The sequence below is a fragment of the Phyllobates terribilis genome, unplaced genomic scaffold (assembly GCF_046119375.1).
Source record: "Phyllobates terribilis strain yellow unplaced genomic scaffold, ASM4611937v1 Scaffold_7__3_contigs__length_470593459, whole genome shotgun sequence".
In the NCBI taxonomy this organism is placed as follows: Eukaryota; Metazoa; Chordata; class Amphibia; order Anura; family Dendrobatidae; genus Phyllobates; species Phyllobates terribilis.
This window is the reverse complement of record NW_027362767.1, coordinates 46,077,657-46,100,039: the sequence shown is the minus strand read 5'-3', so window position 1 is coordinate 46,100,039 and position 22,383 is coordinate 46,077,657. Positions and strand designations below refer to the sequence as shown.

Here is a 22,383-nt window from a genome sequence, read left to right as displayed (position 1 = left end):
TGGGAAAACTTGCAAAAACTGCAGTGTATCAAATAGGTGTCTGCGTGTCCACAGCCTATGGAAAGTACGTTTTGAAACAGAAGAGAAATAAAGTCAGCTCACTTACTGACATGAGGTGCACGTTAGACCGGCAGTGCTCCAGAGGATACCTTGTAACCAGGTGAGGAAAATCCAGCATCAGACGTCTCCATAAAATCCTTTATTTAGAAAATATTTAAAATGAATAAATCACATGAATAGTCACAACCCCTTGGGGGGAGGAATAGATGAGACGCGTTTCAGACACACCGGTCCTTAATCATTGTGTAGATAATTACACAATGATTAAGGACCTGTGCATCTGAAACGCGTCTGTCATCTATACCTCCCCCCAAGGGGTTGTGACTATTCATGTGATTTATTCATTTTAAATATTTTCTAAATAAAAGGATTTTTGGAGTTTATGGAGAGACGTCTGATGCTGGATTTTCCTCACCTGGTTGCAATGGAAAGTGTGTGTTATATGCTGATGACTACCTCTCACCTTTACTTTAATGCCACAAAAACCTCAATCTACCAATATTTGGGTCCCAAAAATGGACACTTATTGCATCCTTAGTAGTGATCTGATCCTGCGCCTTTTTTCTTGGCCATGAACACATTGGCAGCCACTAAACATAAGCACGTCTGATCTGTGAGTGGCGGCACTGTAGGCAGCATGTGGACCCCAGACCACGGCTTGTGCACCCATTGTACTGGATACTCAGTGCGGAGGTGATGTGGACGACTAGCTCATAGGGGTGGTGGCAAGCATGGGCCAGTTATGCCCACATCCATATCTTTGTCAGCAGGGGGCAGTAGTCTACTAGTTTTTTTTGCATTAGGGGGCAGGTCTTTGGGACCCAACAGTTTAGGGGGTTCACTTAGACATACAGCATGACTCCAAGGTATACGTATCCACCAAGAGCAGCGGCTAAGGGGGCACTTCTTGTACACTGTGGTACTATTGCAGGTGACCTGGCTTTTATTATCCAGTGATCCCAATCTTTCAAGAGGTCAAGGAAGGGGGACTGGGTAATAAGGCAGGATCTCCCTCCCTGGTCCCGCTCCATCTTTTAGATGGTGGGCACCAGCAGAAAGGGGCTAGTCTCTAGAGACTAGCCCCTATCTAGCCAAGAAGTTATGCCACAAGTAAAACAAGAGGATGAAAGTTCTATATAAATTCCTTTAATGATTTGACAGTCATCATAACTGTATATTTGGTCATAAAGCAACTACGAGATTCCAAGCCATCGCTAAATAGCCAGGACTTGATCCTGACGATCCGAGAAGGATTAACCCTTCGTAGAAAAACAAATCTTGCTCTACACCAGCCCAGTGCAACAATAATAACCTAATGCAAAGCAAGGGCACAAAAGCATGAAAAGAGTCCAGGATCTGTTACAGTGTGTCAGGTCGGTGGTCTCCTGACACCGGATACCATGGCAGACGATAGGGGTCTGGAGATCAGTGCAAGCTTTGCAGCTCCAGGCTCCACCCGTTATGCCTTTACATTTATCGGCTTTAGGTCCTCAATGGCTTCTCTGGGTTCATTAGGTGGAGGAATCTTCAAATCAGACGGCTCTACACCCCAGATATCCTTGGCATATTCCTTGATGGTCCGGTCACTGGAGAATTTGCCTGATGCAGCAATATTCTTGATCACCACCTTGGTCCACTCTTTTGGACTCTGCACAAAAAAAAAAATAAATAAATAAATAAAAGTAGTTTAGAAGATTCGTAGACTAGAAGAATTACAGTAAGACTGGAGTAACAGCAGCCTCCACTAGGGGGAGCCAATGGCAGCTGGCTCTTATGCTCCCTCTAGTGGTGGCTCTGAGAATTGTAGACTATAGGATTATGTAAAAGATTTGGAACTTTAATCAGAAGTATAAAGCTCCAAACTCAAGAAAAATAAAAAACAAACAGTTAAGAAAAATTTGGATTTAAAAACTCAATAGTTGACATTCCCTTTAAAATACTATTTAGTACTGCGTCACCTACCTTGTAGAGAGCACTGACCCGCTCCTGGCACTTCACATAGGCTTCATAGTCGGCAAATACTTTAAATCTGGAAAAGATGAAGAAGAATTTAGGAAATGCAATTGGAGTCAGTCTGAAGAAAAAGATCTGAGGGCTGGGCACCAAGCATGGCACAATCATTGGGTAATGACACACTAACCTGTCATGGTAGAAGAGCATATCCACCAGATCCTTAAAGAGGTCCGGCTTGGATGGAGAGAAGAAGCCACTTTGTATCTGGTCCATCACCTGCTTCAGTTCTGGAAGTCTATGGTAGTATTCCTGAGCGTTGTACCTGCGGGCATAGCAAGGGGGAGGGTAAATCCAGACCGAGCCTTCAGCCATTGCCCATGGTCACATGGAACCTTACCCCTTCTTGTCCATTTCGGCCACATCCTCCACTCTCATGCCAAATATGAACAAGTTCTCCTCTCCGGCCTCCTCTGCCATCTCCACGTTGGCACCGTCCATGGTCCCAATGGTCAGGGCTCCATTCAGCATGAATTTCATGTTGCCTGTTCCAGAAGCCTCAGTGCCCGCTGTGGAGATCTGTTCTGACAAGTCTGTGGCTGGGATCACTGACAACAAAAATGGCCAGATTAAAAAAAAAAAAAAAAAATAATAAGTTCAAGTCCCTTTATTAGGAAACTGCATGTAAATTGCTTCCAACAAAAGTCTCCTGCAGCAGCTTCTCCCCAGAGTAAGTGAGACACCGGAGCAGAGCCGACATCACTGCCATCATCTGTACTCCCAAGGAGTATGCTCTTATATCAATGCAGCTGACTGCGGTGTTTGGAGACAGAAAAAAAAAAAAACCCCGAATAAATTGAGTTGCAAGCAATGTTCCACAACTTTCCATGCTGCATAAAAGGAAAAAAAATTGAAATACCTATATATATATATATATATATATATATATATATATATATATATATATATATATATATATATATATATATATATATATATATATATATATATATAAAATCTTGAGAAACAACATGTAGAGGAAGAGATTAATAGCATGGCGGATTACTTCCAGGAGCAGCACCATACTTGTCCTTAGCCACTGCGCTGCAGCGTTCACTATGCCACAGATTTTACTCTCCTCAAGATCCATGAAATTTAAGAGTCTTGATTGGGGCCTTTATGTACAATCCTTTTAAGACACGAACTCCGCTACATACAGAATATCCCATGCACCCATACAATGCTGGACTGACCTTTCTCAGCAAGGGACACTCTGTAGTTCTCCAAGTAAATGACCTTCAGCTTGTTCCCGATCAAAGGGTCATTGTTCACGATCTCCCCCACAGATGTGATGAGCTTGATGATATTTTTTGCCATGTAATATCCTGGAGCAGCCTAGGATATGGGAAAATAAGGACACGCAGTTCTATTTTATAACTTCTCACAGGTGACATCTGCACCCCTGTCACCAAGCTCATAGTGCTGATGAGGGTAGACAGCTGAAGTGCAGAGGTTTAATGCCATGGCTGCGATAGCCATTATACTACCTCTAGTCACCACTAGAGGGAGCTCAGTGCATACAGAAAGCTCCCCTCTTCCTGTAGTCACCACTAGAGGGAGCTCAGTGCATACAGAAAGCTCCCCTCTTCCTGTAGTCACCACTAGAGGGAGCACAGTGCATACAGAAAGCTCCCCTCTTCCTGCAGCCACCACTAGAGGGAGCACAGTGCATACAGAAAGCTCCCCTCTTCCTGCAGCCACCACTAGAGGGAGTTCAGTGCATACAGAAAGCTCCCTCTAGTGGCGGCTGCAGGAAGTCAGAATTGTATAACTTTTTCAATTAAAATAGCTTCCTGTACAGAAAAAGGTGAATATAAGCCATAGATTAGTCCCAGCTCCTAGTAAGAGCCTAGGAGATATACACTGCTCAAAAAAATAAAGGGAACACTTAAAACAACAGAATATAACTCCAAGTAAATCAAGCTTCTGTGAAATCAAACTGTCCACTTAGGAAGCAACACGGATTGACAATCAATTTCACATGCTGTAGTGCAAATGGAACAGACAATAGATGGAAATTATTGGCAATTATCAAGACACACTCAATAAAGGAGTGGTTCTGCAGGTGGGGACCACAGACCACATCTCAGTACCAATGCTTTCTGGCTGATGTTTTGGTCACTTTTGAATGTTGGTTGTGCTTTCACACTCGTGGTAGCATGAGACGGACTCTGCAACCCACAGAAGTTGCTCAGGTAGTGCAGCTCATCCAGGATGGCACATCAATGCGAGCTGTGGCAAGAAGGTTTGCTGTGTCTGTCAGCGTAGTGTCCAGAGGCTGGAGGCGCTACCAGGAGACAGGCCAGTACACCAGGAGACGTGGAGGGGGCCATAGGAGGGCAACAACCCAGCAGCAGGACCACTACCTCCGCCTTTGTGCAAGGAGGAACAGGAGGAGCACTGCCAGAGCCCTGCAAAATGACCTCCAGCAGGCCACAAATGTGCATGTGTCTGCACAAACGGTTAGAAACCGACTCCATGAGGGTGGTATGAGGGCCCGACGTCCACAGATGGGGGTTGTGCTCACAGCCCAACACCGTGCAGGACACTTGGCATTTGCCACAGAATACCAGGACTGGCAAAGTTGCCACTGGCGCCCTGTGCTCTTCACAGATGAAAGCAGGTTCACACTGAGCACATGTGACAGACGTGACAGAGTCTGGAGACGCCGTGGAGAGCGATCTGCTGCCTGCAACATCCTTCAGCATGACCGGTTTGGCAGTGGGTCAGTAATGGTGTGGGGTGGCATTTCTTTGGAGGGCCGCACAGCCCTCCATGTGCTCGCCAGAGGTAGCCTGACTGCCATTAGGTACCGGGATGAGATCCTCAGACCCCTTGTGAGACCATATGCTGGTGCGGTTGGCCCTGGGTTCCTCTAATGCAGGACATTGCCAGACCTCATGTGGCTGGAGTGTGTCAGCAGTTCCTGCAAAATGAAGGCATTAAAGCTATGCACTGGCCCGCCCGTTCCCCAGACCTGAATCCGATTGAGCACATCTGGGACATCATGTCTCGCTCCATCCACCAACGTCACATTGCACCACAGACTGTCCAGGAGTTGGCGGATGCTTTAGTCCAGGTCTGGGAGGAGATCCCACAGGAGACCATCCGCAACCTCATCAGGAGCATGCCCAGGCGTTGTAGGGAGGTCATACAGGCACGTGGAGGCCACACACAATACTGAGCCTCGTTTTGACTTGTTTTAAGGACATTACATCAAAGTTGGATCAGCCTGTAGTGTGTTTTTCCACTTTAATTTTGAGGGCGACTCCAAATCCAGGCCTCCATTAATGATTTTTTGTGATTTTGTAGTCGGCACATTCAACTTTGTACAGAACAAAGTATTCAATGAGAATATTTCATTCATTCAGATCTAGGAGGTATTATTTGAGTGTTCCCTTTATTTTTTTTTTGAGAGGTATATATATGTATATTGTATTTGAGTACTATTATAGGAGGACAAAGACAAAATTATACCTTTCCTCCAATAATGACAGTCCTTGGCACAAAGTCCTTTGTGGGATTTGCTCTTATTCCTAAAAGAAAAAAAGTTTAAACTGAAAAATACTTTTAATATCTGACGAAAGAGAGAATGGCAGGGGCTATAAGTCTCTGTGCTTGGCTTATACTGTGCGGGCCGACACGCTTTACAGCCCACAATATGATAGTGTATAGAGCCCCCCGCCTGCCCCTCAAATAAATGATTACTTGCCATATAATTTTATAATTCCAGAATGTATTTATCACCCGACACAGATGTGAGCAATTACATATATGTGATGAATGCTCCTCCGCACCTCTTCCCCCATTTCCCCAGCGCCCCCATAAATCTTCTCGTATTGTCAGACAGATCGGGATAATCAGACACCTAATGAGCCTTCCCCATAGAGGGGCGCCGGGACACAACGCAGAGGCGACAGCCGACCTGAGAAACAGATGTTCCCTCGTCTGCACATGAAATCCATCAGGTTGTGAGCAAAGGAGAAATCTAGAATTATAACCTGCCACTACAGAAAAAGAAGGAATAAATGGGTTGTGATGGGTCCTCCCAGAATACGGTGGGCCACTGCTTTCAGAAAGCCGATTTACAAATACTGTATTAGTGAATTATTACAAGTTATAGGGTGTCCTTAGTTTAGGATGCATCTATCTCTACAGCACCTGGCATGTGGGTGCACTACACATTGATTTCTATGAGAACTGTAATGCTTCGGTCCACCTGCGGGGCTGCTGTAGGGAAAGCAAAGACTTGATCCTGTTTGCTCTTCTCTGATCGCTGCGATTAGTTTATCACTAATCCGCCAAACCTCAAATCTGCAAAAAATGGAGGAGCGGGAATGGTAAGACTCACGGTTGTACATGGTGATGATATGGAGACAGTTCAGCAGTTGCCTCTTATACTCATGGATTCGCTTTACTTGCACATCAAACATGGAGGACGGGTTCAGTTTTATCTTGTATGCCTTCTCCAGATATTGGATAAATTTTATCTTGTTCTCCTAAAAGCAGAATGAGAAATTGATATAAATTACTTTTAAACAAATCTTGCAGTTTTCACACCCACTACTTAGTACAAGACTCACACAATAATAAATAAAAATAGGATCAGTCCGTCCATTACTACCCATTTGGTATTACAGAAAAATTTGAGCACGAGTCATTGTCCAGGAGGGGGAGAAGGCGAGCTGTATGGTCAGTCATTGTAATCAAGTCTGTGATGATAATGAGACTGCTGAAAGTTCATCTGTACAGAAAATCTGGGTAGTATTTCGCTTAGTAGCCAGCGTGAGAATTTTAAAATTAAACTTTTTTCCCCCCAAAAAAAACAATTCAAATAAAAAACAGGAATGTCCACCTTATGTCATGTTTTAGGTCCAACACAGTCAGTGGGTTAATCCAGGGTTCCCCAACTCCAGCCAAGTGTATCCCCTTGTCTGTTTCCCTTGATTGTCTTTAGTTGCAGTGGGGCTGACTAGTCCTCCCCCTCCCTTCCTAGGGCCTAGCTCTAGGGACAGCCAGGGCTAAGGAACCCGGCTCAGCGATAGGTGTGGAACCTATTTAGGGATAAGAGGGTAGTCAGGGTGTTGTTAGATCTGCTTAGGGGTCTCCACTCCCCCTTTTCCCTAGTTGCTGGCCCACCCCGTCGTTGTACGCTGGGTTCTTCCCATACCTAGCATGACACCAGTTACATAAAGTGGGATATTCCTTCTAAAAAGGTGGTAGCACAAAGAAACCAAAAAATAATGCTCCTGTCTGTAACGGTCACGCACCTCCTTCACTTTGGAGATGTCCCTGATGAAGGTGTTGTCATCCACGTACTTGTTCAGTTTGCTCAGCTGGCTCAGGTCCCTCACGTAGTCTTCTCCTATTTTCTAGAATACAAGGATGCAAGGGTTAACCCTACAGGATACAACTCTTATCACCTGATGGGAGTTGTAGTTCTGTAATAGCTGCCATTGGTGCAGAGAAGACACCAGAACTGAGTGGACCACATGACCGGTGGAGGGGCCCCGATGACAGTTTCCATTGGGGCCTTGTGGCCGCCTCCATCAGAACTATAGGTTTAATATTCACCTCTGCTATGAGCTCTGCAAGTCCCGGATTACACAGGAGGAGCCAGCGACGGGGGGTGATCCCATTTGTCTTGTTTTGGAACTTTTCTGGTTCGATTTCACTGAAGTCTTTAAACCTAAAGAAGAGGAAGAATCAGCAGCTCATTTACCCAAAGGTTCGACCCATCGTCAATATCTGATAGCGGAGGATTCACACAACCATGCATTTTATACAACGCCCATTCATTTCAATAAGATATGTACAATGCTTTATTTCCCCTGTGGGGGCGCTGCAGGGAATATGAACAACTAATCTGAAGGGAAATGCAGTCAAGAGATCACGGCTCGCCCGAGCAGCGCAGCACCCCGAGATCAGCAGAGCACCCCAAAGCATTTTTTTTTTTTTTTTTTTTTAAATTTCTCGTTCACAATTTGTAAAGTTATGGCCCAGAGCAGAGGGTGCAGAGGTTTAACATCATTATTTATCAGTAGATGGGTCTGGTTAGGGCAGATAACTCACACTTCATTCTTCACAATGTCTGAGTGGATTCTGGCCACACCATTCACCGCATGGGATCCCACAATACACAAGTGAGCCATGTTAATCCTCTTGATTCCATCTTCCTCAATCAGAGACATTCTTCTAAGACGGTCTACATCTCCTGGGTACAGGGTGGAAATTCTCTGGAGGGGTAGAAAATACATAAAATTGGGCAATGCTAATACTGGAGATATCAGGTACTGAGGTAAGAAGAGGCTGCTCACACTGCTGTCCACCCTGTATATCTGATCTAATACTGGAGATACCAGGGGTGCTAAGGTAAGAAGAGGCTGCGCACTCTGCTGTCCACCCTGTATATCTGATCTAATACTGGAGATACCAGGGGTGCTAAGGTAAGAAGAGGCTGCTCACACTGCTGTCCACCCCATCTGATCTAATACTGGAGATACCAGGGGTGCTAAGGTAAGAAGAGGCTGCTCACACTGCTGTCCACCCCATCTGATCTAATACTGGAGATACCAGGGGTGCTAAGGTAAGAAGAGGCTGCTCACACTGCTGTCCACCCCATCTGATCTAATACTGGAGATACCAGGGGTGCTGAGGTAAGAAGAGGCTGCTCACACTGCTGTCCATCCTGTATATCTGATCTAATACTGGAGATACCAGGGGTGCTGAGGTAAGAAGAGGCTGCTCACACTGCTGTCCACCCTGTATATCTGATGTAATACTGGAGATACCAGGGGTATGGAGGTAAGAAGAGGCTGCTCACACTGCTGCCCACCATTTCTATCTGAAGTTCTGCAATATCACAGCAGGGCTTCCTGCTGCACATGCTCAGTGGCCCCTGTCCTAACATTTTTTGCACATGTTTCTGTCAGTGTAACAAGGCAGCAGCGGCTATTTTCATTCTATAGAAATTAACAATTGTTTTATCTAGGAAGTTATTTCTTAATTAAATGTATTTAGGAATTTATTTATAAATGATATTTCCTTCAGGTTTTTTTCTCTATTCCTGGAGAATCCCTTTAATGAGGTCAGCAAATCATACTGCAACGAGCCCTTCATTAAGACAGGAATGTGCAATGCCAGTCTTCATTAATGGTTATGTGAGACCATTATAATATTTGGAGGGCTATCTGGCAGGCTTTATACTTAATGGAGGGCTATGTGGGGTCTTTTATACTGTATGCAAGCAGTTACACAGTGTGAAGGTTTGTGTGGGGTCCATCACATTGCGTTGGTGATTATACTCTTTGGTGGGATACTGCGGGCATTATGTAGTGTGGAGGTGTGGGGGCTCATTATATTACATGGAGGGGTGTGACAGTGTGAGCGTGTGAATCATACTGTGTTGGGGTCACTATACTTTACCAGGGGAGTTGAGGTGGAATACGGTAGGATCACTATACTGTGCCCGAATATTAGATTTTTTTTTTTTTTTTTTTTTGGGGGGGGGGGGGGGGGGATTATGAAGTGCAAGATTCAGAAAATTCTTCATATAATAAATATTGGAGGAAGAACGCTCTGCGGACTTACATCCAAATGCCTCTGGTTTATCTCGTAGATGATCTGCAGATGTCGCGGCAGCAACTTCTCCACGAGATCCACCGGCCAGCGCTCCAGAGCTTCAGGTAACACAGTGTGGTTGGTGTAGGCATACGTGTTCTTGGTAATTTCCCAAGCCTTAAAAGTTAAAAAAAAAAAAAAAAAAGTCAAAGGAAGCAGAATCTATAAATCATACTTTATGATCTGTCGTTTCTGAAAAGCGATATGTACTGTAGAAAGTGACCCTTTAAATAAAAAAGTGCAATTATAGGAACGTAAGCCCCAAGGCTATGATCAGACACCCAAGGGAAAGCGAGAACAGCGCAAGTACCTCCGAAAACACAGCATTTAACACTGGGGATACATGCATTACAGGTTCAGAATAGGGCAACGCGGAACTTCAGCATGTATAGGGTTAATGCGACATCCAAAGAGATTAGCAAAGAGGGTCGGATCTGCTTCAGTGTCAGACCTAAGACCATCGCTGCACTGCAACATTGGGAGAGAGCGGCAGAAGTAATAAGGAGGAATATAGAATAGAATATATATAATAGTGCAATAGGAAGAGTCAAGGGAGTACAGAGTTCGCCTGTAGTTTTGCCATTTCCCCCACCCCCACAAATTTATTCTAAAAATTACAGAGGGGAAGGGTCGGGTGACAGATCTGGACACAAAGGCTTACAATCCAGCCATTGTCACGTTACCTTTTCCCAGGGAAGTTTCTCTATATCCAGGAATATCCTCATCAGCTCTGGAATCCCCAGTGCAGGGTGAGTGTCATTCAGCTGTATGGCAACCTGGAGAGAAGAAAGAAAAGAAAGAAAATAATTAAAGCAGAGAAGAAAAAGAAAAGAAGAGTAGAAAAAAAAAAAAGGTGAAAAAGAGAAAAGTACATTTTACATACTTATATTCCAGATTCATCATAATAATACATAAGAAACCTACCTTCTCTGGGAAAGCGTCAAAGCCGGTCCTCACCGAGTCCCTGCAGCCAAATCTAGAGGCTTTGAATCGACGGATGATGTCTTGTAAGGAAGCCGCCACCACGAAGTACTCCTGCTTAAGACGCAGCTCCTTCCCCTCGAAGAACTGAGCAAAGATCATAAGACTAAAGTAACGTCAAGTTCTGGGAATACTTACATTTAATATTAAAGCCAAAAACAAGAGTACTAGACTGCAGAACAAAATGTCAAGACCCAATACTGCCCTCTAGAGTCAACTTCAGAACATTACACCCCTTTTGCATATGCTCAGTACTTTATGGAGGAGCCAGGACTCACATTATCATTTGGATACAGGACGCGGGAGATGTTCTCGGCCAGGTTCCGGTCCAGGACTGCCTGGATGTAGTCACCAACATTAACTAGAGGAATACAGAAGCAGATACGGCCAGTCTGTAAGGAGATGGGGGCACAAGACATGGATTTACTAATATACTGTATATCTTACAGCCAGAGCCGGGGATAGGCAGGAATTGCTGAGGAGCATTTGTAATTAACCACTTCCTGCCTAACGTAATAATATGGCAACCTCAGAGGAAGTAACTCCACGAACGGCTGACCATGAACATTGCCATATCTGGAATTAACTCAGTTTCTTCGCCGAGTGCATGTGTGTTTCTTTAAGAAGAGCTAAGGTGCAGTACTCAGAAACAGCCACTATGCGGTGTATGGAGCTGTGTGTTCCATTCACTGGTAACATTGAACCACTGTGGGACCTGGTAATAGCTGGATGATGGTGGGCACTGGGTGTTAGACCCCACTGACCAGAGATTGATTAAATAATCTAAGGATCAGTCATCAATATCAATTAAGTGACCAACTCCTTTAAAACGTCCATATGCCTTTAGCTGCCATACAGATGCGCACACACAGGATCAAAAGAATTCCGTTTTTTTAGTTCCACATGTCTAATCCCCTGGTCACATCTATTGCTGGTGGTCTTAAATCCCCTCCATACATATTAGATAGTCAGCCGTCCCTCCAACCTTGGTTGGATGTATATTGCGGGTCACATACAGGAATTTGATAACGGATTATTTGGCCAATTCTCCCTTCTGGCCCCTCAAACATTTCTCTACAAAAAGGAAACAACTGAAAGTTTCTCCAGGAAATGAGAAGGCCCAGAACACCGTATGGTCCTGCATCTGCCAATCCAACAGCCCAATGGTCGGCAGAGTCAGAGCTTATGGTCATCAGTGGCCGGTTTCTGGAGCCCTACAGCCCCACACTCACAGTCTCGGAGGTTGAAGTCATTGGGCGCTCTGGCAGACCACAGCCTCATAGTATTGACCGTGTTATTCATGTACCCGGGCACTGGAGTGTCGTACGGCATCGCCAGAACCACCTAGAATAGAAAAGGTGAATATTGGACCAAACGTGGGGGCAGGAACCAGATATGGAGCTCTAGACTGATCTCCAACCTCACCTGAGTGTCCACCCAGCGGACGCCTGTCTTGGTGTTCTCCACTCGCCCATAGAAGTGAACAGGCAGCATGTACTCAGGCCGGGCCTTCTCCCAAGGGTTTCCATGTCTCAGCCAGTCATCTGCTTCCTCAACCTGCACAAGATGGGGGATATACAAGCAAAGACAATATGGATTCCCAAGGATAGGAGTCACATCTGGATGGGGCCATAATGTCTGCCCCATTGGAGACTAGTGCTATTAAAGACCTGTGATAGCAGATTCTGGAGGTTCTAGTACCCTCACGTTATACCAATGAGCCAGTACAAGCCTCGCAGTCCTAGAACAGCTTGTATGGGATTATTTTCCCTGCCATGTACAGTCCGGGCCGGCATGATTAGCACATTACACAGGAAATGTGGGTAACGATATGTTAACTAAGGGACCCGGCCTTGGGTAACAACAGTTTTTTGTTCTAAGGGCTGAGTTTCTCAATCTCAATAACCCTTTACCAAATGTTTCCTGAAATGTAAAAACGACCAAATAACCACAGTGGAGAGATGGGTCAATAGTGGGGGGCCGATCATAGGGTCAGATATACGGGGGATTGCAACAATGGCCTGGCACGAACAACATGCATAAGTGTTTGGCATTAATAGTCATGGACCCCTTACCAGCCCCCATAGCACTAATAGACTTAGGTCTGAGATAACACTATGACCTTATAGAGAAGAGTCAGACGGCCATATAACTCAGACAGGGGCTGCATCGCAATGCTCGGGGGCTATTCTGACCAGATTGTAGCAGAGGCATATAATACATGCCATAATTCTCGGGTCAGGAGAGCAGATGGCCAGTCTGAGCATAGCGATGCGGCCCCTGTCTGAGCTATACATCCGTCTGACTCTTCCCCAAGGTCCTTTTTCTTTTGGCGCACCTTAACATTAAGTGTCTCCAGGTCAAGGGCTGTTAAACCATTTTGGTCAAGAGTCCTGAGGTGATGCCCTAATGCCCCTATGAGTCGTCACCCACTAGCTAGAAAATATCAAACCCAGGATCCCAAACAGATGGAGGTTTCTCACAATTCTGGTGTTATCCTGGGACACCCAGGTCACAAGCCCCTCTAGACCCCCTGGGGACACTGGCGCAGCCTATAGATAATCAGTTACAATTGGGATTTTAGGAAAGGAAGCCAAGAATATGACGTTAGTTACTGAAACCACCACCTTTCTGTCATGGCTGACTAATAAGGAGACCGCAATAATAGGAACGTTAATATGCGACGTCCCGCACCTGCCAGCCATCTCTGATCTTCTGGTTAAAAATGCCATACTCATAGCGGATGCCATATCCATAGGCAGCGAGACCCAAGGTGGCCATCGAGTCCAAGAAACAGGCTGGAAAAGAGAAAGATCGTAAATCACATGGGAGAAGCCAATATGTTGGTAAACTTATTAATGGGGGTGATGCTTGTCCAGGACCAGCAGGGCCAGGCGGGACTGGCGGCCAGTGAATATAAGCTTATGATAACGACTGTATGGGGTCAATACATAGGTTATATTAAGGATCATCAACCCCAGAAGCATTGCCACCAGGACAGAATATATTAAAAGTGAAAGATCTGGTGAAGCCAGGACTACTACCCCCATGCCAAGTTCAGCGAAGCCGCTCCAGTTAATAGGTCACCAAGTAGACCAGCAGCACAAACAATGTATTCCCCCCATGTCCTCCCAGCGGTCCTAATGTCAATGCCCCGGGTCGTCCCGAAGACTTTGTTAAAAATAAATATAAAGATTTAAAATTTCAGGACGTTTCATGAGAGATTAATAAAACATCACAGGAATCCACCTCAATTATTGTAGAAAGTCCCAGCCGTATCCACCGTCCCCGGCAGACTGACCTGCAAGACGTCCAAGACCACCATTACCAAGTCCAGCGTCCTCCTCCATCTCCTCCAGTTCTTCAATGTCCAGTCCAAGCTGCAGAACGACAAGATTCAAGAAAGTGATTAAGGGCAAAACAGGCCTGGACTATTAATGGAGCTGGGCAAAAAGTAACAGGAAATAAAAAATAATAATTCCTTAAAATCTGCATGAAAATGGGTCAACGGTGGTCGCCTCCATCATTGTATCCCACCATTTAGGTTCTTATCCTGGAACCTGTGGGCGATTACTTAACACCATCACCTCCAAAAAAAAAAAAACTATTAGGACACTCAGGTTAAAAGGGGATGTCTCACCTTATTAAAAAATATGGATAAAATGGCTAAGTGCTTAAAATAAATAATACGATTAATTAAAAATACTTTGTTCTGAAACAGGGATTTTTCATTCCAGTGGTAAAAAATGCATAGTTTACGGATTGTTGTTTAAGTTAGCTGCCACCTCTGCTGTCAGTCAGCGGGGGCCGGACTCCTAGGTGAGCCATTTTCTGTAGAGCTTGTAAGCGCTGCTCTAAAGTAGGCTAGATCACCGTCACTTTGCAACTGGCTCGACAGAGATAAAGTTGGCAGAATCGTAGAGAGCACGGTACTGACCAGCGGCTCATCATACTGCCAGTGCCAACCAGTTAATAGGAGCACAATGCGCTCCTGAGACAACCCAAGGCACTGGTAAAAACTCTTGAGTACACGACATAACAGTGCATTTAATTGAGGACTGTAATAATTCACTTTACCTGTGGGGGGTGCAGCAGGGGACTAGAACATTTGTTGGCAGGTAGCCAAACAGATCACATTTGATTGTGGGGGTTGATTATTCGTAAGAGGATTAAATTAATATATCTTACAGCGAGGAAAGTGAAAAACCTGCACCACCTGCAAGCAGCTGCAATAGTCAGTGCAAAGCTGAACATGTACAATGCAGACACCTAAATAGGACTTGGTAACATTTCAGGTGCAAAAGCTCATAAAAAAGTTTAAACAGTCCAAAATAACCATAAGAAAGAGAAATGAGCTGCACTCACCAGTCCTTAAAAGCAGTATCTTTATTCCATGAGGATAAAAAGTCTGGCAAGCAGCTCTCCCTGCTTGCCGGACTTTTTATCCTCATGGAATAAAGATACTGCTTTTAAGGACTGGTGAGTGCAGCTCATTTCTCTTTCTTATGGTTATTAAATTAATATAGACAACCCCTATAGAAATCCCCAAAACATTATATATTTCTTGGGAAATATTTCATTTATTCCCTATACTAGTTTTACTTTGTGCACAATATATCTAAAATCTAAATGTTACACTCAAGATTGATCCCTTACCGGATTTTCCTACACTTACAGCGCGTGTTTCTGCAGTCAGTGGAACATTACGGGAACATATTCAGACTAATGCATCTTAAGGAAATATCGTATAATAGCACTTAGACCGCTGTCCCATCATTGTCCCCAGATAGGAGAGCGGCTGACGAGAATCACATTCCCAGAATGAGAAAGTACAGAACTCTGCAACAAGGAAAGCCCAAGAGCAAGAAGGGAGAATGCATCAAAGATGGAGGGAAAGCGGATCTCCTTGAAAGACATGTAGGGCGGGCAACGAGGACCCTCCAACCAGCGCAATATTGTGTGTCCTGATGCCACCGTCCTGGGCCAGAAGATCACACAGACATCATGATCGAGAAGTGCAGAGAAGGACAAATCATCAGAGATGTCAGGAGCCGGGCTGAGCCACAAGGTGGGAGCTCCAGCTCCTGCAATCACTCCACTCCTGGTTTAGTGGGGTCTGATCTACTGGGGGCCGTGTAACGATCTCCTTACTCTGCAGCCTCATTTCTACTCAGCTCTGCGACTCCCAGATCACAATCAATGTCAGATTACATTATAATCCATTTCCAATGAAAGTATACAAGTAAAGGGGAGGAGGGGAGGGGGGTCCTCACAATACCGGGCAACTCTATATAGTTTTGCTTTATGGATCCGCAGCAAGAGAGCTTTTCCCATTCACCCTCCATGTTTAGGGCTTTCTACAATGGGAACAGACATCGCCTGATGTCAGAACCTCATTATCAGGAGTCAACCTATAAACAATCACTTTTCCATCCTAAAGGTCCTCTCGTCAACAAGCTCTTCACAGGTGAGCTGCACATTAAACGTTTTCATGGCAGATCCTCCAAGATCATCATATATTACAGCCACAGTATTCTCTACTTATTCAGTGCATTCTTCCTGTCATTCCCATAAACTTCAATGGAGAGCATCGTGCATGGATCAAGCAGAGCTGTTATGGCACATCCTGAGGACGGCATCAATGCCCAAGATGGGATATCCCTTTAAGAGCTCATTTATCTAGCTTTACCTTAAGGTTATGTTCACACATCTTGGTTTTTTTCAGCGTTTTGCTGCAAATTTTCAGTTGCGTTTTACAGTACCAGCAAAGTCTAGGAGATCCCAGAAATCTCATGCACACAGCTTGGTTTTTATTTGATCTGTATTTTGTGCCTTGCATGTTTTTTGCAAAACAGAGCGTCACTTGCGCAGGTGTCAGGTTTTTCAGAGTTTTTTTTTTTGTGCCAAAACCAAAATGAAATGGATTTTTTTTAACTGAACTTTATGTATATGCATAAAGAGACAAAAAGGACAGTGGAAAAAGACGCAGCAAAAAAACAAGCAAAATGCTAAACAAACCTGGCAAGAGATCAGTTTTTGCTGTAGAAAAAAAAATATTCAGCAAAAACGCAATGTGTGAACGTAGCCTAATAACTACAGAAAGAGGTCTATGGAAGCAGGATATCTAATAGTAGCCACATGCCAATTGAATAGGAGGTTACAGAGGTTTTTTTATTTATTTTTTGTGGTTTTAGTTACCAAAGCCTTTTGTGCGATATCCACCTGGATAAACTGATCGCCAAAGCTGGAGGAATATGGTTTAGGGAACCCCTATGCTCCTACTTTTCCATCCCATGATTTTAGGTCATTCCATAGGATTTGCATGGGTATTAAAGACGTTCAGAAAATCCCTCACAAAGCACCAAATACAGAAAATGCTCAAAAATTATGAAAAAACAAATAAATAAAAAAAACACCCCAGCACCTTCTCCCCTAATTATCTTTTCTTTTATATCTTACAGTTACAACTTAGAGACTTCTTCTGTCTCAGGAGGCCTTTCTTCCTCACTTGGTGGCCGCAGCAGGAGCCTCCCCCCTCTGCCTATCTGAAGTAAGACAAAAGATTGCCCGGACCACAAGCCAAAACAAAGACCGATCAGCAGGAGATGGACCCCCGGTTGTTCTACAAGGCTGCCCATTCCAGGATGATAAGGAGGTCTAGAAAGTCCAGACTGATAAAGGAAGTTTTTCAAAGTATAGTACTACTACCGACAAAATCTTTCCCCGCACGGCCGGCCAGATCCAACATTATACACAGGAGAATAGTCTTACTACGCCAAGGCCTATAATAAAGACAAAATATATATATATTTACAGATGCCAAACACACACACACACGAGGAAAGATCCAGAACCTGCCCGAGACATGTCTGTGCAAGTTCATAAAGGTAACGGATGCAGAACACAGGATTTCTGATTGTAGTTTGGGTTCTGTATTGACTCATAGCACATAATGAGGAGACAGGTATATTATATTCTATACAGATGAGCGGTTATTCTAGGTCTGTACACTCCTCTACGAGAAGCCCACCATTTTTGTACATTTTACACATTAGTTCTTCCCATCCAGCAGCTCCCTGTTTGGGTGACTACCACCGGAGCGCATGCTGGTACAGATGTAATAGCACTTCCTGTGACCGCTGCTACACATCACCACTCGCAGAGCTTCTGTGTCACCTGATAGATGGCTTCATCACAAGCGTTTTGCAGCCCCAGGTTAATCATGGTGTTCTGTAGGGTCCGGCCCATATAGAATTCCAGGGACAGGTAGTAAGTTCTCTGCAAGAAGATAAAAAAAAACACAGGTGGTAAGGAACAAAAACCAAGGCATCCAGGACATTGTTTGGGAGGGTTGTTACCCCACTTGACACAGCAACAAAAAGACATCTAGGATGTTCTAAATAAATGGAAATCTGGGTGACGACTTCAATGGGCAAGTGCCCTACACCACAGGGTCAGAACCACATTCATCACAAGGAAGAACTTAAGTGGTTAATGAGATTGTACTACAAATTCCAAAATAGCACTCATTTCAGTCAACCTCTAGGTATTTGTATTTTTGCACCGGCCTGACTGCAGGGCAAATGTTTGGTACAAAAAAGTATCATAAGAATGCAGTTTGGGCCATTAGCTATGTGGTTGAGCCTGTACCTGCTGGTATAATTCACTTGCTTTAAAGCAGCATCCGGGGAGCTAGCCTCGGCAGCATCCGGGGAGCTAGCCTCGGCAGCATCCGGGGAGCTAGCCTCGGCAGCATCCGGGGAGCTAGCCTCGGCAGCATCCGGGGAGCTAGCCTCGGCAGCATCCGGGGAGCTAGCCTCGGCAGCATCCGGGGAGCGCACGGGTGTGGAACTTGGATCCAGAAGAGATAATGCAAACCTCCGCTCTTTGCCAATGGGACGGATATATTAAAGTCTACTGCTGCAGTCTAACAGTAGACTAAAATCTCTCCATTCTCGAGAACAGAGGATTTTTAATAAAAGCCAAAATTGCAAAGTTGTCCCCCTCCCCCATAAGCACTTTGAAATTTTTGCCTATTTTACAAGAGGAAATAACTCCTTTAATTAATTACTGTTTCTGAAAACATGTTCAGGTATTACAGTACACTTTCCATGATGGCCCGCATCAAATGCAAGTCACTCCAGGATGGCCCAAATGTGTTCTGGACATCAGAACGGGCATCAAGCCAATTTTCACAGGCTGGAGTGACCTGAATTTGATGCAGGGCATAACGATCTGTGTAATTGTGGTGTGAGATCAGTGGCCAAAGTCATTTAACCCCTGAAAAACCAGGACTGTGGAATCAGTAAGCCAAACCTCCAACTCCACAGCCCTGCCTCACCACTGAGCGTGTACATAAAGTGCAGCACAGAGTCATCTAAACTGAAAGCAGAGATCCTTAGATCAGGAATAGAACATTTCAGAACTTTCCCAAATTCTTCTGAAAAAAATTACAGCACATCTTACATTGTACTACTGAACCCAATTTATTATATATTTTAGGAGTCGGACAATTTTATACTGACTCCACCAAAATAGACAGAGTGAGACTGACTCCACACCAGTTACTTATTCAAATCATCAAAAATCAACTGTATGCCGACTTTGATGCCAGTCCGGATTCCCAGAACCCATTCGGGCCAGGCTGGACTGACCCGAAAAAATGTGGGGCATCACTATCTGTGTATCTGCAGAGATCTGTGAGATCAGTGGCCCAAAGTCATTTAACCCTTTCAATTTCACCCTTCAGTGCCCACTTTGATACCCATTCTTGTGCCAGTTTTACAACTTTTGTAGCTGATTTTAAGTGTATTCACATCAGGGCACCTCGCTGCATTGTATTTTATTATTGTAATTTTTTTTTTTTCTTTTTTAAACCTGTAAAGAACAGAAAGAGAAAAAAAAACAAAACAAACAAAAAAAAACCCACGACATTGCCGAATAAGACACTAATTTCAGCACAGTCTTTCCTTGTAGGTTTAAGCTCTCTGCTCGCTGTTATTTAAATAGACATTTTCAAGCTTTACTTCCAGTGGCTGTGTGATGGATACACCAGGGTATGGTTTGCTAAAAAGGGATCAGAGCTGGGTATTGGGACCCCCAATTATCCTGCTGTAAAGTTATAGTTTGGAGCTTCAGCCTCTTCTAGGATTTCATTGCACATTGGCACCTGGACCACCCAACTATGCAGGGAGCTGCGGCTAGCACCATTCACTTTTATAGGGCCTATGTTCCAGTTCCCTGAATAACAAGTGGTGGGGGCACCGCTGTGCAGAGGAAACACCGCAAGCAGCACTACACGAGGACAGTGTACCCTTCATTCTCAGAGGTAACACCCCATGATCATAAAGGGATCATTTTTCCCACAATCCCAGGTTGCAGGCACAAAAGCGCAGAGTCAGCAAATGTTTAACAGTGAAGGTCAATGCTGGGATTACAAAATCGTCACCTACTGTGTCACCAAGGAAGGCCGTCCAACAGCATGCACAGAGGAATGCAAGAGATGGAGCAGGTTTTATGGTGACGCAAGAGGTTTAACCCCTTCAGGAAAGAACAGGACTAAAATTCATTAGGATTATAGAAATCCAACCTAAAATAGATGGAATACGTTGGGCCTATCCGGAGGAAATTGCTTGGAAAGCTCACCCTCTGGTTATACGGATCATGCACCAGTGTACTGAGAATTGCATAGTAACCACATAACCAACATTCAATATGCAAAAAATTATATTTTGTTGCTTGTTTGGAGATAAGATGTGCCCAATAAGAACTTATTCCTGAATTCACTGTAGAGTTTTACACTAGAGTTGGGGTATGGTTATGTACGTTGACTAGGGTATGCGCAGACGGTCAGGAGCCGCTGCGTGTTATGCCGCGTCAAACCCGCAGCGGCCAGATGTTACAGCATAGTGGATGGGAGTCTTTGAATCCCATGCCCACTATGCGTCTCCGTGTACCCGCGGCGCGTCTAACCAGACCACAGCATGTCAGTTTCTCTTGTGGAGTCGCTAGTCTCCGCAAGAGATATTAGATCACTAATGTACTGAATGCAGTGAATCCACATGGATCAATGAACACATGCGGATTCACCTACGTGCAGCACTTTGGACTGCATAAAGTATACTGCACTCAAAGAACAGTCCAACTTGTAAGAACCTGGACCCATAAAAGTAACCTCTGCAGACCCAATTGCAAAGGAATAAGCCTGTATATATTATGCCTCATGTACTGATAATATCTCCATCTATTGCAAAACTACAACCACCAGCATGCCATTGCATTCTGCAGGTCAGCTGCAAACTTGGGAGTAAATCTCACATAGCATTGGTGCAACCTTTGAAGCAGACTGCATTGTGCATTATGAGGAGCTACAAAGGACCCTTATACATTTCTTGCACAGGGGCTCTTCTCGGTCTGTGTCCGCCAGTGCTGCATATATTCATTTCCCCACATCCCAATTACAGGAACTTGTTATAAACAGTTTAATAATGTAAAAAATATTTTCACCAACCACACCCATAACACCAGGCTGGCCCCAGGCCCTAGAAATGTCATCTATAAAATGCAGGGTCTATAGTGCAAAACATATGCAGATATCACCTATGATATTGCTAAATCCTAATCTCCACAGTCATCTCTGCCAAAGAGCAAGTTGGAGGCAGGTATAGGTGCAGTTAGCAAAACTGCTTGCATGATTTGCAGCCTGTGGATAATGGAGTCTCATCACTTCCTGTAAGAAAGGGTTAATAGTAGGAGACAACTGTGTTGTCAATAACATAGTGAGTGTTGCCACAATGTAACAAACATTTCCTACAGCAGCTGCAACAAGACCAAGTGTTACTGTATGCAAGCACAAAGCTCCATATAAAAGTTTGCAACATTCATAGATACAGACAGTGACAGGCTCTTTTTTTTTTTTGCACAACCTCTTGCAGCAGCCATGATTGCAATGAAGTTAGTACCTTAGGGTCCTTCTCATAGTAGTACTGCTGGGTTCTGATCCACCTGCCCACCAGGTGATCCCTCACAGTGTGGGCCAGAGCAAAGTAGTAATCTCTGGTGGTGGAGACATTTCTGTCTTTGACCAGGGTGAAGTGTAAATGTCTGTTGAAGCCTTTCTTCAGCTCAGAGACATTTTCCACCCCTACAATCCCTCTGATGCTGATCTGCCTCCTCTTCTCCTGGTCAGTCAGGGGTTTGGCCATCTCTGCTGTGCTGTGTGGGGACTGGTGACCAGGGAGCAGGCTGGAGGCTGCAGCTTATAACTAGTGGGACTCGAACTTCCCCTCTGCTGTCTCCACCCACAGTGTGATTATTGGGATGGGGCTGTGGCTGCAAATCACATACACCAATAGTAGCACAGGCAGGATAGAAGGGGCATGGTGCTTACTGGGGAGTGTGCCACCCTCCAGCTGGCTGCAGCCCACCTGGCAGGAATGCACAACCCATATGTAGTTGCCAGGACTGTTGTGTAGCTGCACAATATCACTTCTGTTACTGCAGGATATTGCAAAGTGTACAACTTCAGGTCTCAGCAGGAATTACCAGTTTTATACTCATTGCTGGTTATTGTGGAACTATAAGTCCCAGCATAACTTGCAGTTACTGTTTTTTTTTAGGTTTTACAAATAACATTACTCAAGGAGAAGCGGTGCTACATAGACTGCTGTTTATCTCTTCCTGTAAAAATACATAATCACTTTCTTTTGCAGG

The 22,383-nt window shown here is 44.6% G+C and overlaps 1 protein-coding gene across 1 annotated transcript; it reads right to left on the bottom strand.

Moving 5' to 3' along the window:
- Positions 1-1,190: 1,190 nt before the first annotated feature.
- Positions 1,191-21,971, bottom strand: PYGL (glycogen phosphorylase L). The gene is made up of 20 exons (XM_073638506.1): positions 21,633-21,971; positions 17,848-17,949; positions 13,973-14,051; positions 13,366-13,469; positions 12,097-12,228; positions 11,904-12,015; positions 10,950-11,032; positions 10,615-10,758; positions 10,374-10,466; positions 9,661-9,807; positions 8,143-8,306; positions 7,645-7,759; positions 7,341-7,442; positions 6,422-6,569; positions 5,548-5,606; positions 3,264-3,405; positions 2,411-2,618; positions 2,201-2,335; positions 2,023-2,089; positions 1,191-1,708 (listed from the first exon to the last, which is right to left on the bottom strand). Exons 1-20 carry the CDS (start codon positions 21,873-21,875, stop codon positions 1,520-1,522), a joined length of 2,568 nt encoding a protein of 855 aa, XP_073494607.1. The 5' UTR covers positions 21,876-21,971; the 3' UTR covers positions 1,191-1,519.
- Positions 21,972-22,383: the final 412 nt, after the last annotated feature.